Genomic DNA, 17,932 nt, shown 5'->3' with positions numbered 1-17,932 from the left:
ACATATTTACAATTAAATGGTTCAACAAAATTGTGTCTCGCTAAATGAAAGCATTTTAATAAGGTGGAAATTCTTTCCATAATTTGATTACGTTCACCCAACAAATTATTTCATTAAGTGCACTTGGGTCATCTCCCTTATTTTTCCCCTAACTGTGACACAGGAGTACCTTGTATGATCCATTTTGCTCATTCATTTGTTCAGCTGATTGTCCCTAAAAGGTGTTAATTGTTTAAATAATTAAAAATGATCATACAGTAAATCTGAGGCCAGGAAACATTTAGCCAAACACTGTAAAGTCGGGGGAATCAGAGGGTTGGTAACTGATAGACTGTTGCAGAGAATAACTTTTTCCTCCTCACGTTTTGTCTTGAGCCACTTCAGACAGAATCAGAGAGAATAGATTGACACGGTGTAATGGTATTTGTTTGGCACTATTTTAAGTTCCTGACTATTTAAAAAGAGATCATGCAGATTTGCTTTATGTTTGTCTGACTAATGCCAGTAAATGTCAGACTGAAGTCTTAATCTCGACATTTCAGCACATCAGCACCCAGTCGATACGTTTGCAGAGGCCCCCTCGTCTCCTCGTGTGGACAATCTGCTGAGTCTTAGTGAACACATAAATGTAATCCCTTCTGTTTATCAGAAATCAGAAATCTGTCTGACTCCCACTGTGATGGATGCTTTGGGGTTTTGCTAATGCTTTAGTTATCATGAGGGATTATGTGACTTACTAAAACCTGCCTGGGCTCCCGTACTGGTTCATGTCATTAGACTGTGTGAGAGGATTGTGCTGCTGCTGCTGCTGTAATCACAGCAATAAAAGCTGATGTGTTTAATCACAGGTCGTCTGTGCTGCTCTGTTCTGGTGTCAGTCACAGAAACAAGAGAACAAAAAGAAGACTTGACTGAAAACATATAAACTGGTTTTTAAATGTATTTATATTTTGCAGCATGTTCAGCTGACACATAAAAGGCATGTGGGAGATTAGAAAGACAGCAGACACGGGTACAAAAAGGACGCATGATTAATCACACTTAACTTGAAGAGGCTGCAGGGGGGGCGGGTTTCAGTCGGGGGGGGGAGGGCTTGCATCTGAGATCTTTTCATCATTTGCTGAATGTAATACTGCGAGCGTGGTGAAAGGTGTGCTCACAGAGAACCGGTGCCGAGTGAATGTGCTGAGGACAGCAGGACAGGAACGACAGCACGAGGATAAATCACCGCTCCCAGCGCAGAGAAAAGCCACAGTCTGAACTGGAAATAAACCAGTGGGATTCCTTACGCCTCGCTAATGGCCTGCGGCGCTTTCTGCCAAAAGAATGCTCTTCCACAGACGCACAGATCCGGTAAATGCACTGATGAGCGCTGATAGTGCATCCTTGTTAAAAAGGTGGGATATTTTTAGAACCCTGGTGGGAGTGACATTATGTGTCATGCTGCTTAAATTTGATCTAAAATCTAAGAATCTATTTTTGTAGACAAGGTTTCAATGACATCTTGTCTTATTTTTAAAAAACCAAATGTGTGACAGTTTTCAGTGCAGCATCAAAGTGTCCATTACACAACATAACTACACCATCCACCACCAGTATGTCATCACTCCTGCCAATATCTTCAGAAGTCTAAAAATTCATCAGTGCTCCGTATAACAAATCATCAAGGAGCAGCTCCGTTTTATCACACAGAATCAGCAGGCTGGAACTTGCAGCGTGCCGTCCTTTTCCATTTCATTTTGATAAAAAGCTATGTTTGCGGAGGATGAATTTAACCTCCCCGCACATGCTCCTAAATGGCTATTTGGAAAAATGTCTGTACCACTTCAATGCCAGAAGCCAAAAGGTGATGCTCGCAGCTCAGGAGAAAACCCATTCAAGTCAGACCGATCACTCTTGCAATTGCTGCCTGTCACATGGAACAAATTGAATTTGTCTTCCTTCGGTGGCTTGTTGGAGCTCTAAACAGCGTATTAGTGGCTCTACTTATCAAAGCTGTCAAAGCAAATCTGTTTAGCTGTGAACCTGGGAGACTCAGATCAGCCCCTAGATGACACGACATACATAAACACATACCAGAAGTACTAAAAATAAATAAAATATCACAACACAATTAGCTTTCTTTCAGAGAACGAGTCTATCCCAAGTGAAATGAATGACTCTTTATTAAAGTTTGAGAAGAATCAAGTAGAAACACATTTACATATCAATGAAATTTCATTTTACAAAGAATTGCTTTAAAGCTGGGGTTGGTAATCAGATTTAGATCCACTTTTTGTTATACTGGTTAAAATGATCTTTATGTCCTGATGGTAATCAATACATAATGTGTTCTTAAAACAGAGGTAAAAAAAGCTGCTATCTACAGCCGGAGTAAACCTGGGAAAACACCAACCAATCCCTGCCATCAGGAGCCAAATGATGAAACCAATCAAATCCTGTCCTGCCGTTCTGCCCGCCTCCTGCAGAGCGTACATTTCATGTTTGTTTGTGTTTTTAACTTTCACTATGAGAATGTTTTGGTGTTTTCTTACCGCTGAGTGAGACATGAGTTGACGTAGTGCAAAACACAAACCATGTGCCGAGGACCGGTTTTGAATCAGTCACCATCATATGGTCGCGAATCAGCGGTGCTCGTGCATGTGAGCGGGGGCGTCGTTTTGGAGGAGCTCCGAGCTAGCAACCCTAGCTTTAACTACACAGAGCAGGGGGACTAGTGGATTTTATGGATGCTGTACACCCAAAACACACGGAGTTCCTCACTTATAAAAATCAGGTTACAAGAGATAAGGTACAAACATGTGGTGAAGAGTACAAACCAGAGCTGGTTTTAACCAGAACCAAAAAAATTGACCATATCTCTTCGGTTTTAGCTTCCCGACACTGTAAAAATAAAAACTTAAAATTGTTGGCCTGAAAATTATTATTCCAGGAGCAGATTATCATCTGACAAATTAAATTATAGACAAAGACTTTCAGTTTTGTCCCACAGTAATCTAGATGGTTTGATCCTTGGTGTGCAGCTGATCATCTGCACTGTAAAAATGAAAACTAAAATTGTTGGCCTGAAAATGATTTTTTGGTTAAGTAAACAAAAAATGTCACCAAAGTAGTTATCTCAGCTCCCTGTATTCAGTGTGTTATGTAAAGTTGGTCTCATTTCATAAGTTAGGTTGGTAGAACTTGAAATGATGGGTTTGAGGCTCGGCTAAATTAGAACGGGGTCTCCAACTCAAATCTACAGGGGTCTTCATCCACACTTTCAATTCCCTACATGTGGCTCCGTCTCTCCTGTCCTGTGTGGATTTGATCGCCCTAAAGGTAAGTGTTATGTTTGAGTATTGTATTGAAACTCTAGCTTTACAGTTGGTGAGTTGATGGTGAGTTGATTACCGGTTACTGTCACTTTAATTTGTTTAGTTAGTTTAATAAGGCATGGTCATTACCAATAGTTAGCCGCCTTGAACATTAGCTAGCTACCTTGCAGGTGTGAAAACGGTGCAGTAACGTGCAGTAACATTTAGGGACATTTTCTGAACAAACTATAATAAGTTGGCACAACTTTCACTTCTTAGTATGTAGAACTCCAAACTTTAAGTTACACTACATATGAATGATAAGTTATCTCAACAAAAACTCATCAGTTGGCTCAAATGTAAGATTTCTAGTTCTCAAAACTAAAATCTCAAGTCTCAAGTTCTCAATAAACTCAAAAATCAAAGTGCAGACAGTTGCCTTGAAATTTTGAGTTTTCACAGCTTTTTCATTTTGACAGCGCTGAGAGAAGCAGGGATACACTGTTAAAACCTATCTTGCTGAATGAAGTGTTTGTCAGAGTGTCTGTAACAGCAGCAGCGTTTCATGCATGATCATGTTTTGCTGTCATGTGACACGGATACAGACAGTATGTGCACAGCGGTCAGCTCTCTGTGTGTTGCGAGGGGCTGCAGTGGTTCAGACGGACTTTGATTGAAGATGAATTCTGGAGAACAAGAAACTGTGAAATAGTTCCTTTCCTTTTCCTCCAGACACGCGTGATCACACGTTTAGATTTGAAGTGATGGCTCTATGGCGGGTCTTTACTTTAATTAATGCTAAAAAAAAATAATTTCTTAAGCGAATTAAACCGTGCCTGCCCAGACATGAGGCCTGAAGACAAACAGATGCACCGTTGGAGCTGTATTAGTTCATGGTTTCCCCTCCTCTCTGCTGAGTTCCCTCCCCTTCCACACACCGCAGGTTACCGCTGTCCTTCCCTCTGGAGGACCGAGGTGAAAACTTGAGTGATGTCCCCATCTAAGAGCGGCCCCTCTCACTTTTACACCAACCTCCCCGTCGTGCTCCCAGCGGGAAATCCCTGTCATGCAGCGAGTGGGTGGCTCTATAAATGCTGCTGCCGGTGAAGGCTCCTCGTGGCGGGCGAGGCTGAAGTGCTCTCAAAGGTGGCAACAGTGTTATCGCTCAAAGACGCTGCATGTGGAGGTCACAGTGAAGCCCACTGTCTAGGACTGTGTACATGTGACTTATGTGCTGCTTTGCAATTGTACTCTCACCCACAGAGGCTATTATTTTTCAGGGAAAGAAGACTTCTTGAACTTGAGAAAGACCTGGAGGTGTATTATAAGAAATCCACTGCACACTCAAGAAAATGAAACCCACTGTGAGATAATTCCTTTGAATCATATATTCATAAATATTCATTGACAAATTAATATAGCGAGGCATCAGAGCGTCATTGACCAAGGTCAGTGTAATGGAGAGGTGTGTGCGTGTGTGTGTGTGTGCGTGTGTGTGTGTGAGGGAGGAGAGTTACAGTTGTAACATTACAAAGCTGAAACAATTCTTCAGCAGAAGGTAACATCCCTAATATAGTTCTACCCCAGTTCTGTCAGCCGGCACACTGCACGCCTGTTCACCATCCTCATGATATGCTACATCTAATAACATAAAGCATCAACAAAATGTGTCAAGTGGTTGTTGTAAGGAGTTTAAATCAAACCCAGAGCTTCTGTAGTCGGCTTCATTATCTATAAATAATCTGGATCTGTGCACATCACATTCTTGGAGGAGTCTCTGGTGGGGTGAGGATAGCACTTACTTTAGGAAACTGCTTGACTGGTATTAAAACTTTCTGGCCCAGTTTCATGTTCTTGTTGATGACGACGTCGATGAACTTCTCCTCCTCCTTCCCCTCATCTTTCTGGATTTTTTCGATCTCTAGAGAGGTGGAAGAAAGAGAGGAATCAATCAGTGTTGACAGCAGTCAAATAAACAAAATGAATGTAGCGGCTTAAAATGATCTTCATATTCAAATGAGTGAATAATTCATTATTTTATAAACATCATATGATGCTAGTTTGTTCGCTGTTTAAGAGGGAGATGAGATCAATTCTACAGAGGAGTTTCAGAGCCAGGGATGAGAAAGAAATCATTTGAGGAGGAATATCTTTTCTTTTTAATGTTGACAGAAAGTGGAAAAACAATTTTGTGGTTAAAGTCGAAATGTTGAATAAAATGTATTTGTTTAATTTTGAGAATTCTGCATAAAACACTCAGTCTAATAAACACTCACTGCCTCGCTCTTTATGAACACTTTATCATCTGTGCAGTCTGCCGTTTAAATATGCTAAGGTTTAACCAAGCGGCAACCTCTGGTCTACAAATATGAGTCCAATGCAGAAGTGCTAAAAACTGCAGTTCATCGAGGATCCACTTGAGGCTGGCTCTGGAAGTACCAGAAACCACATACACACTAATTCAAAGAAGATGATCTTTACAGCAGAAATAAACATGTTTACAGCCTGGTACAAAAGACCAGTGTAGTCTGGATAGCTCATTTCTCTATCGGCACACACTGTACGGGGGCTGAATTTATTTATAACATGGTAATTTCAAAGATATTGAGATATCTAGTCTTCCAATGAGAGGCACAGCTGATTTGATTAACAGGCGGGAACACTGTAGCTGTTGGCTAGGAGGCTCAAAGCCTGCTTCTTTAAAGGGGACATATCACGCTTTTTTCATCAATATATATTGGTCTAAGAGGTCCCCAAAACATGTCTTTAAAGTTTATGCTCAAAAAAACACTTTGAAATCAGATTTTGGTCTGCCTGAAAAACCCTCTTCTTCAGTCCTCCTCAGAACACTCTGTTTTCTCTCTGACCACGCCCCCTCAGGAAGTGGATGTGCCCTCAGCTCTCCAGCACGTTGATCTAATGTTTACATGTTGGCTGAATATACACGACTGCTCAGAGATCAGGTTACTTCAACCCTCTGAATCTGATCCAGAATCTGATCCTGACGGAGAGGCGCCTGCAACAGGACCTTTCTGAAGGATTGGTCACAGATTTAGTGTTTCTTGTTGTTTTATTTGTCAGTATGTAGACGTGTGTCTTGGTACACAGCTACGAACATGTAGCTATGTGGCTATGCTAATTAGCGCTAGCACTTATCCATGACAAATAAAAATCATCCACTAGATCTTCAAATCTGCAGACGTGGGGAGTAAAACCGACCTCTGTGTTTATTAAGACAGCCTACAACTAGCATGCCTCCCTCCTAAGCTCCTTGTTAGCACACATGTGTGCAGGGAATGAAAAACCGAGGAGGGGATTCAGTATTATTTTATACAGTCTATGGGCTGAACAAGCTCCGAGCTCTGACTCCGTGACAGACCGGATATTGTTGTTACGTAACAAAAACACTGAAGTCTGAAACGGCTCGTTTCACACACATTTACAGAAAGGTGGAGAAATCAGAACAGGGGCAGAATGGATTTTTTTCATTCTCGGGGGGTTTGTAGACATGCCAGGGAAACATATTTCAGGTAAAGAACCATTAGAAAGTCCATTTTGCATGATATGTCACCTTTAAGTCACATTCGCTCCACAGCAGCAATATGTCTCCCGCTGCCGATTGGCCTCAAAACAGCGCTTCAGAAACAGACGGGTGACGTCACAGATACTACGTCCATTATTTATACAGTCTATTGGTTTAACTTAGCACAGGATGCTAGCTCGGCTAATACAAAACGGGCTAACACCAATCATTCACAAACAAAAGCTTATTTTTGTTTTTCTTTATTTCTCAGTTTTCCAACCGATATTAAATTTAAGCACTTTTCTACAAACTGAGGAAACTTTATAGAAGTTTTGTTTTCAGTCGTTTATCAATCTAACTGAAATGATCTACTTCAGTCAACTCATGCTCTCACGTCGCATCACATGGATATTGAGGAAAAGTGAAAAACAGCAAATAACACAACAGGACAGCATAGTTACAGTATGACAATGAACTTTGACCTGGAAACAGGTGTTACGTCACACTGAGCAAGAGTTGATTTTTTTTCTTGTAATTCAACATTTGTCTCAAAAATTATTATTATTATTATTATTATTATTATTATTATTATTATTATTATTATTATTATTATTATTATTATTATTTTAAAGTTACATTTTTTGGCATTTTCACCTCTATTAGTTAGGACAGAGAGAGACAGGACATGTGGGGTGCATAGACTGTATAAATATGGACGTAGTATCCGTGATGTCACCCATCTGTATCTGAAGCACTGTTTTGAGGCCAATTGTCGGCGGCAGCCATATTGCTTTCTTCTGGGATATTTTTGAATGGACTGACCTCAATGGCCAGAGGAAGAATACCAAATTTTAACTTTGCAAACAAAGACCTTTGGCTTCTAGATAAATGAGACGTTACATATAATTCTGGGATGAAATGATGCTTGATTTTTACACATGTCCTTTGATTTGGTTAGGACACAACCTTTTCAAACTATTTTACTTCATATTTCAACATGAGCTTAACAGAAGGTTTGATCCCAATGTCCTTGAATGAGACACTGAGCCGCAAATTGCTCCCAGCAGCACAGGCCACATTGTGAACGGGAGTGGTAAAAACTGATGGCTTAGCATCCTCTGCATCAGTGTGTGAATTGGTGAATGTGGCACGCAGCGTAAAAGCACTTTGAGTGGTCAGAAGATGAGAGATCAGGTACAGTCCTCAAGGAGACGTCTTTAAAATGCTTTCTCTAATTAAAGCTGAAACCTGGGATATCAAACTGAAAGGAACCTGCTTTACTTAATAACTTGAATAAAATCAACCATGGATCGTAATATCTGTTAGTATTGTATCTCAAATGACTGTGGGGAAAATAATGCACACTGCACACATATGAAGAGTTAATTTGCAAAAACAGATATCTCTGTTTTTATACATTTAAAAAAAAACATATTTCCTTTTAATATACATTTTTAATAAAGTTACATTTTTAAGATACCGCTAATTAGTAATGTAATTTTGACTTAGTAAAAGCCACCCAACTTCAATCGATGATAATACCTAAAACTAGTAATTGAAAAAAAATTATCTTTTGAATTTTTTTTTACATTTCTTAAAAGTGAGTTATCTGTTTTTGCAAATTAACTCTTTATATATTTTTCACATGCAGAACAATTAAAACTTATTGGTCAGATGTACTAAGTCAAATCAAACAGATGTTATGTAAAACAAGCAATGTAGGAAAACATAATATACTCCTGAGTAGGGGTGAGTATTGCCAAGAACCTCACGACATGATACGCATCACGATATTTGGGTCACAATAGGATAGTATCACAATATATCTATATATATTGTGATATATTGCAATATTCTACACAGTAAACTAAGAAAAAATAGAGCTGGTGTATATGTAAATCACACAATATTACTCAAAATTGAAAAGACAAATGAAGTCAAATCTATTTGATTGAAAACAACTTTTCCACTTTATTGTTTTTGAAACACTGAAGTCGTATTTTAGTTCCAATTCGGCTAAAATGTGAACTTTCATTATAACAAAAATATCAATATTAAGAGTTGAAATATCAACATCATATTGGAGGTCAAAGTATCATGATATATTGCTGTATCAATATTTTTTCACACCTCTACTCCTGGCAGCACGGGTTTCACAAGAAGCTGGATAAAAAAGAAATCTCCAAACTAGGGATGTACATTTTAAGTATTTTCCGTGATCGATTTTTGGAAATGTTAAAGGCACTATGAGGAGTTTTTAAGTGGTTGAGAAACAGACTGAAACTGGTACTGATGCCTCTTTATGACCCTCAAAAGCAAACAAGACCATCCACAACAACACTGATACCTTCTCTGTTGTCATTTCTAATGCCTGACACTGCTCTGAGGGGGTAGGTGTCAGACCAGATGATTGACATCTCGCTTTAGAAACACCCTGTTATGTCTATTTTCATGGCAAATAATCACACCATGTGATACATCTGTATGTTAAACACAACAGGACGAGGTTATTGTCTGAAGATACAAATTTTGCATGTACAGGATAAGAGATAAGAGGTGTCATGTTGTCCACAAGGGGGCGCCAGAATCAATACAAACCAAAAGTTCCTCACAGCAGCTTTAACGATCAATTATCGATTAATTGATTAAAAAAAAACATTATTATTCTTACGTCAAAAACAAGGCAAAATACGTGGGTTCCCCCTAAATAATATTTTCTACAGCAACAAAATGTAAATAACTGACAGGATTGAATACGGGTACATGTTTGACACGCAGAATATCAACGATCAGGCTCTTAAAAATATTCTCTGCGGACATAATCTTATAAAGTGAAGGCTGAGACTACTAACAGAAAAGTACTTCAGACTCACAGTGTCCAGTTTTCTGCCTACTTGTTCTTATTGCGAAAAATAAACGTGTATTCGGTCAGGTGTCAGCCGGGAGAGCAACCGGGTCATCATCAGTCCAGCTGCAGAAAAGCCCAGACGGCTCTGATGTTGCTGCTCTGCAAACATAGTGTACCTGAATTTCCCCCCAGTCTGTTGCCTTTGTATCCAAAGGTGGGAAATGTCCTGTGTAAAGTTGTGAACCTTTGTGTCCGTGTTGTTGTTGGCAGCAGTTTTGTATTGATCCGCTTTTAAAAAAGCGCACGTGGAGACCTGACGCGCAGCCTCAGCCGCCAGCAGAGCGTCTCCGCTGTGCGCAACACCTTTAACAGCTGATTCACATCGAAACATGCTTTAAACTTAAAACACCTCCCTGATAGATGAGTGTAATATGAGACCACATGATGTCTGTTCCACGTGACGGAAAATTGATAACAAAAATGTGTGTTTCGAGTAATTTCTTATCAATCAATTAATCGATAATCGATTGATTGTGGTCATCCCTACTCCAAACGTATACATGTGGTTAGAAACAGTAGAGAACTTTTACTCAATGGAAAAGTAACTTATAGAATAAATAAAAAATGAAAAGCTGTTCTAAGAGAGATGTGTGTCTTTCAAAGCAAGGACAGAATAGGAATAAATGTAATGTTATGTGCCTGTATGAGTATATGGAAATATAGAAGCTTATGACCTTTTTTTGGTTATTTCTACATTTATTTACATATTTTTTTATCTTAGTTTGACAATTTTTATATACCCTTCTTTTTTCTTTTCCCTTTTCTTTCTATGTTATTTTTTATGTAATTGACTTTCTGATTCTGTATGGGTAGAGGGTCACAAAATGTTAAACAATAAGTTGTGTTAAAAAGGTTTGAACCTATAAGAAATGTATCTCATGTATGTATAATAGTGACACAATCAAGTATAATAAAAAAAAAAGATTTGTGTTTGGTGAGTAGTTCAGGATCTCTTCATCCTAATCAGGCCTTCTTAACAAACTTAAGCTATTGCATGTGTTGACAATGACCGATAGCTCCCTTCAGCACTATTCATCTCACCTCCTGCTGGAGTCTCCATCACCATTACACTTTGTAATTTAAGCAGGGACACCAATCTACTTGTACAGAAAAAAAAATATGATTGTGGTCATCCCTACTCCAAACGTATACATGTGGTTAGAAACAGTAGAGAACTTTTACTCAATGGAAAAAGTAACTTATAGAATAAATACAAATGAAAAGCTGTTCTAAGAGAGATGTGTGTCTTTCAAAGCAAGGACAGAATAGGAATAAATGTAATGTTATGTGCCTGTATGAGTATATGGAAATATAGAAGCTTATGACCTTTTTTTGGTTATTTCTACATTTATTTACATATTTTTTATATCAAAATGATAATTTTTATATACCCTTCTTTTTTCTTTTCCCTTTTCTTTCTATGTTATTTTTTATATAATTGACTTTCTGATTCTGTATGGGTAGAGGGTCACAAAATGTCAAACAATAAGTTGTGTTAAAAAGGTTTGAACCTGTAAGAAATGTATCTCATGTATGTATAATAGTGACACAATCAAGTATAATAAAAACAAATGATTTGTGTTTGGTGAGTAGTTCAGGATCTCTTCATCCTAATCAGGCCTTCTTAACAAACTTAAGCTATTGCATGTGTTGACAATGACCGATAGATCCCTTCAGCACTATTCATCTCACCTCCTGCTGGAGTCTCCATCACCATTACACTGTGTAATTTAAGCAGGGACACCAATCTACTTGTACAGGAAAAAAAATATGATTGTGGTCATCCCTACTCCAAACGTATACACGTGGTTAGAAACAGTAGAGAACTTTTACTCAATGGAAAAAGTAACTTATAGAATAAATACAAATGAAAAGCTGTTCTAAGAGAGATGTGTGTCTTTCAAAGCAAGGACAGAATAGGAATAAATGTAATGTTATGTGCCTGTATGAGTATATGGAAATATAGAAGCTTATGACCTTTTTTTGGTTATTTCTACATTTATTTACATATTTTTTATATCAAAATGATCATTTTTATATACCCTTCTTTTTTCTTTACCCTTTTCTTTCTATGTTATTTTTTATATAATTGACTTTCTGATTCTGTATGGGTAGAGGGTCACAAAATGTCAAACAATAAGTTGTGTTAAAAAGGTTTGAACCTATAAGAGATGTATCTCATGTATGTATAATAGTGACACAATCAAGTATAATAAAAACAAATGATTTGTGTTTGGTGAGTAGTTCAGGATCTCTTCATCCTAATCAGGCCTTCTTAACAAACTTAAACTATTGCATGTGTTGACAATGACCGATGGAGACTCCTTCTGGAGTCTCCATCACCATTACACTTTGTAATTTAAGCAGGGACACCAATCTACTTGTACAGAAAAAAAATAATATGGGGAGGACACTGGAGCTTACACCTCCAGGCTACCAAAATATTGGCTGTCACGCTTTCTCTTTTGGGAGAGGTAGACTTTGATGTATTTGGAGATGTAACCTTGAACGTTTAATCAGATGGATAACATCTGTGTTTCAGTGCCAGCAAAATGGTTTTTCAAAGAGGGCAGCGGAGAGGTGAGGGGAGGCTGCGACAAAGACTCCAGGCTAAAAGCCCGGCAGGGGAAAGGGTGAGGCAGAGGGCCGGCGCTATAATAGATTTATTTCTTGTCTTCAAAATGATTTTTTAATAGGAGAGATATGATAAAAACAGAGCGGGCAGGATGCTGTGGCTTTGGAGCTCGCCTTTTAATGGAAATATTTGAAGAATGGGTCAAATATAGATGTGATGGTGATTACATCCCAGTGTAATGAGCTCCATTCAATCTGTAAGCATGATAAAATAAAGCGCTCACATGTTCAAACACAAGATAAACCACACATTTTTTCAATTACTCAACACTGAAATTAGCAGACTGAAGCTACAAACCAGGAGCTGAAAGACAATAGTGATTTCTTGACAAAGCTCTGCAGCATCACATTTGCAAAATGTAATTAAACCCTTGATAGGAGTTTTAATGAAGGATAAAAGAAGTATCAGTGAGATGGAGATATCTTTTAAGCTTCAGTTTATCCCAGGGGGGGCAGAGAGTGCACACATTCTGAAAAAAGACAACATTAATATTAATGCATCGCCTAGCAACATGCCAAGACAGAGTTTCCTGCTTTCTACCAGGCGTTGTCCTCAAAACACGGAGCCTCTGATGTGCTCCAAGATTGAGACTGAGATCGTGTCTAATTTCTTTATTTCTAAAAGCTCGCAGCACATATTTACGTCTCATCAACGGAGAGCGTTTTGCATTTCAGGACAAAATAAACTCCAAGAGGGCGCCGCAGTCTGTCAGCAAGTGTAATAAGCAACCAAACAGCAGGTGGAACGAGCCCATCCTCTGAACGCGGATACACAGAATCAACTCGTGTGGATTAACTCGCAACAGCTCTCTGAAAAGATCCCGCACCTCCACCTCTGCGTCATTACAGAGTGTTCAAAACAGATTTGAACATGCATCACTGACATGACTGTTGTTCCTTTTCATTCTCCCCTTGCAGCTCTGTGAGACCCCTCACCTCCAGCTGCAGATGGTTGGTGAACAGTGATATTCTAATTTGCCTATCTGGGAGACAAAACAAAAAGCTTTGTTGAAGCTTTAGAAGTCTGGAAAACATCACCAGAAGTCTCTTTTCAGATTGTTATATGAAACACCATCTTCAGCTATCGTGTTGACTCGTGCCACGTTTAAAATAAAAGACATCCAGGGGGTTGATAAAGCTTTAATGTGTCTGCTGCTCAGAGACCCAAATGAAGTGAACGAATGCAAGCTTTAATTTCAGAAGTTCTCTTTAGGCATCTTGTGTTTGACTCTGTGGGCTCTGGAGGAGACACTTGACTGATATTTTGTCATACTAGGGACTAGGGCAGGGGTGTCCAAACTTTTTTCAAAGAGGGCCACATTTGACATTGTCAGAATACCTCAGGGCCAGTGTCTCCTACTGAGACTTTGGAATCATAAAAGATATATATGAAATCTCTATTTAATAACATTATTTTTTTTCTCAATAAATCAGTAACTATGTAGTCCTCAGTTCTCCCGAGTAAACATTAGAAAACTTTATCTTCTTCTGGAGGAAAATATGGGAAAAATAGTGTCTCATTAATTTCCTATGGCAGGATCACGATCTGGATTTCATCACATTTCTTTTTCATGTTGATTTTAAGACTTTTCTGACCAGCAGACAACATTTTTAGAACTAAATGATTATTTCCCTGCGTTCTGAACAATTTTTATGCACCGAATGTTGCCTTTTCTGCACAAGTTCATAATTTTGATCTTGTTTTGTGTCCTCTTTTGTGTCTTCTGTACTTTTAGTGTTCATCAAGAACATTTTCACATCATGATAAAAACATTAAGTTGAAAACCTGTCAACTTTAAGAGTTCTTGTGTTTCTTCTTTATTGCAGCCTTGCAGAATTCCCTGTGCTTTGGCTTTTATACAAGTAGTCCACATGAAGCTTTTTGAGACGTTTCTGGATTGACTTTAGTTTTGTTTGTGCGCTTGAAAGAAACTGCAAATGTACAGATGATTCAGAAGGTGATTCATTTCTGTGCTATAAATAACACGATTTAAGATGGAAGCTTGGCCGTGCTTTGGACATGCCTGGACTAGGGATTCAAATTTTAAGTATTTTCCCTGATCGATTTTTGGAAATGTTAACAATCAATTATCAATTAATCAATAAAAAGATAAAAAACAAGACCAAATATGTTTTTTTTCCCCCCTAAATTATATTTTCTACAGCAACAAAATGCATATAACTGACTGGATTGAATACAGGTACATGTTTAACACTGATTATCAACAATCAGGCTCATAAAAATATTCTCCCCAAATAGTCTTATAAAGTGAAGGCTCATAATACTAACAGAAAAGTACTTCAGACTCACAGTGTCCAGATTTCTGTCTACTCCTTCTTATTGAGAAAAATGAGCATGTGAACATGATCAGGTGTCAGCCGGGAGCGCAACCAGGTCAGAATCAGTCCAGCTGCAGAAAAGCTCAGACGGCTCTGATGTTGCTGATCTGCAAACATAGCGTACTAGCAACTCCCACCGGTCTGTTGGCTTTGTATCTAAAGGTTAAAATGTCCTGTTTAAAGTTGTCACTCTTCGTGCCCGTGTCGTTGTTGGCAGCAGTTTTGTATTGATCCTCTTTAAAAAGCGCTCGTGGAGACCTGACGCACAGCCGCCAGCTGAGCGTCTCTGCTGTGTGCAACACCTTTAACTGCTGATTCATGGAAACATGCTTTAAACTTAAAACACCTCCCTGATAGCTCAACAAAGTATGAGACCACATGATGGTTGTTCCATGTGACGGAAAATCAGTCCCTCCAGGAAGTTGCGATTTCGCAATCACAACTATCAACGCAAATTCAACCAATCAGCGCGATTTTTTCGCGGCCTTGCAATTTTATACAATCACCGCAACTTTCCCGCAACTTTGACCAATTACCTTAACCTCAGCCCCTGTACGTCATCGGTTTTGTCATCAGTTTCACTTCCTAGGAACATAAACGTAAGTCCTCACTTGATCGGCACTTTTCAACAACAAAACACGCACAGAGAACGGGTGAAAAGAGAGGACAGCAGGCAGGACAAGTGACGATGACAACGTTGTTATTTATAGATTGAGGGGCTCAGTGTTCGCTTGGTCTCTACCTGCAGCAGGTGTGCTTTATGAACCAGCTCTCCTCACCTCCATGCATCTGTCTCATCTTCATTGATGATTTTTACCCCCGGTGTGTGTTAGTGACAAAGACACAACCGGGGGACGTCTGTTTACTATTTGATGTTTGACGTTGTTGCCGTGGTTACCGTAAAAAGCTCTGCGTCTACAGCTTGATTTAATCCAGTTTGGTGATACATCAGACACATTTAGTAAGTTTTGATCAACTCCTTGTCATCAAAGATGCAGATTCACTTCAGAGTGCGTGAACTGACTGTCAAGTGCCTCTGTCACTGCGAGGTGCATTCAGGGACCGTCGTAAATGTGCAATACAGCCCTTTCATGGCATTTTTCTGTGAATCAAGAGAATCAAAATACAGTCAGTGGCCACATCAAGAATGTTTCCTAAAAACATCTGTAATTTAGCGTATTTACTTGCACCTGAGACGTTATTGGGGGGAAAAAAGCAAAAAAAAATTGCAACTTTCACCGCAATTTTTTCAAAAAACTGTCGCAAATTCAGGCTTTTTGGGACGCAACAATCACAAAAAAATCCCGCGAAATCCTGGAGGGACTGGAAAACTGAAAACAAAATGCGTGTTTCGATACTCGATTAACAGTTTACATCCCTACTCAGGACAGGAGTTGGAAACTAGCAATAGCTAAAATCTCTATATGCAAAGCATCAGCTACTACAGGGGTTTAACAGGCAGACATTGCACTATGCAATCTGCATTGACCCTATCAAATAAACTATCTAAATAAATGAATTGATAAATAAATAGATAAATAGATAAATGAATAAATAAATGTTAGTGTGTATTATTCTTCCCTGATGACATATGTCTCAGGTGTAACAATTAAATTTCCCCTCTGAGCAGATCAATTCTGTTCATGTCTTAAATCAGCACTAGATTAAACTTTGTTGACACTTTACAAAGGTACACTGAAAATGAATGTGGCTACACTTCTTTGTATTGAAAAACAACTTTAGTTATCGGGATGAAAATGGAGATATGAAAACTGTAAACGTGACATTTAAAGTGGCAACTTTGCTGAAAAAGAAAGAAAATCAAGGTGCTTTTGAGCAGCAGTACACTTTGAATAATCACTAAAGCTGGCCATGCACTGTGCAGATCTGACCCCATTTTCAAGCTGCAGAGACTGATTCTGAAGTCGAGCTGAGATTCAGCCTGATCCGCTGTTGTTTGCCGTACAGAGAGCCGATCACTGTGCACAGCTTTAATACAGAGAGAAAGACATTTAAGATTACACTATAAATGAGTGGTCGGATAAGTGAGCACACCTGAATGATTAACAATCACTCTTTGCCTGGACTCAAGCATGCTGAAGGACCAGCTCCCGTGGAGTAAAAACATCTCGCCGTGTGTGCGCGAGTGAAAAGCTTCCTCCAGCTTATATCATCAAGCAGCCCACTGCACATGCTCATTACTGCTTCTCCACCACATCAAGCTGTTTTAAATCATCTCTTTTGACACAAACAATCACAGAAAGTATGCAAGGTCAACCAGATGAGGTACGTAAAATAAGTTTGACAACCTGCTGTTTGTAGAGCCTGTCTGATGATCTCATTGCTGTTGTTGTATTTATTTTTAGCCCTAAAGGTGGCGACTTACTCTCCAAGAAGAGACATGTTATTTCAGATCACAAACCTTTGGTTGAAGCTTCCTCTCCCTATACACTTCACACTATCTTTATTTAATAGATGTATTATTGACACTGATTGACCAGCTGTGTGGAGAAAGGGAAGTGTGCTTGATGAAGATTACCTCTAAACGTCTTGTGTTTTACTCCTAACACCTTCTTTGTATGTGCACAATGAATTCAGCAACCTTTGTAAAGAGAGCAGGGACAGTGTGCTGTTATTCTATGATTCATCACCTCTGCTCCCTTTTCTTTCAGAGCTAAATATCTTACCTGACGTTGAAGTATAGCGCACATACAGTCAGGCCAGTACATTGTTAACTACGACTTGTGTGACACATTCACCTGAATGCTCCTTTTTTCTTTGAAGGCGTTTTTCAACCCCAGGATCTTTACCCCTGAACTACGTGTGTTTTGACAGGTGGACCCAGGGTCTAAATTTAGTTCAGGGGTAGATAATCTCCCCCCTAAAAAGCCCCTGCTAGGGAGGTAGTAGGCTACTTTTCAAAGGTCCCGGGACTTTTGGGGGGCAGGGCCTGCAATGCTGAATGTGTCTGATTGGTAGATTAACCTCAGTGTTTTTATTCCTCCCTCCGTCCACAATAACATCACACACATCTGTGATTCACTTGATTTCTCTTTCTTTCATTAGTTTTTATTTGTTCTATCTTTTTTGTATGTGTGTGTACTTTTCAAAAGAAGAAGCTGTGATTCTCTTGATTTAGCAGCTTGTAACAGTAGTCTTCTCTCAGCCCACCGTGAATGCGTCTCTCCCGGTGTTACGGTTTTAAAAGTGACCCTGTAAACTGGAGACCTT

The 17,932-nt window shown here is 39.1% G+C and overlaps 1 protein-coding gene across 1 annotated transcript in view; it reads right to left on the bottom strand.

Annotated features, from left to right (window-relative positions):
* khdrbs3 (KH domain containing, RNA binding, signal transduction associated 3) overlaps positions 1 to 17,932 on the bottom strand; it is a 237,573-nt gene that overhangs the window by 126,888 nt on the left and 92,753 nt on the right. The window contains exon 2 of the mRNA XM_034704107.1: positions 5,099 to 5,217. Within this exon, the coding sequence (XP_034559998.1) occupies positions 5,099 to 5,217 (119 nt within the window). The remainder of the gene's footprint in view (positions 1 to 5,098; positions 5,218 to 17,932) is intronic.

The sequence above is a fragment of the Notolabrus celidotus genome, chromosome 16 (assembly GCF_009762535.1).
Source record: "Notolabrus celidotus isolate fNotCel1 chromosome 16, fNotCel1.pri, whole genome shotgun sequence".
Classification (NCBI taxonomy): domain Eukaryota; kingdom Metazoa; phylum Chordata; class Actinopteri; order Labriformes; family Labridae; genus Notolabrus; species Notolabrus celidotus.
The sequence above is the reverse complement of the archived record's forward strand: the minus strand, read 5'-3'. Positions and strand labels throughout refer to the sequence as shown.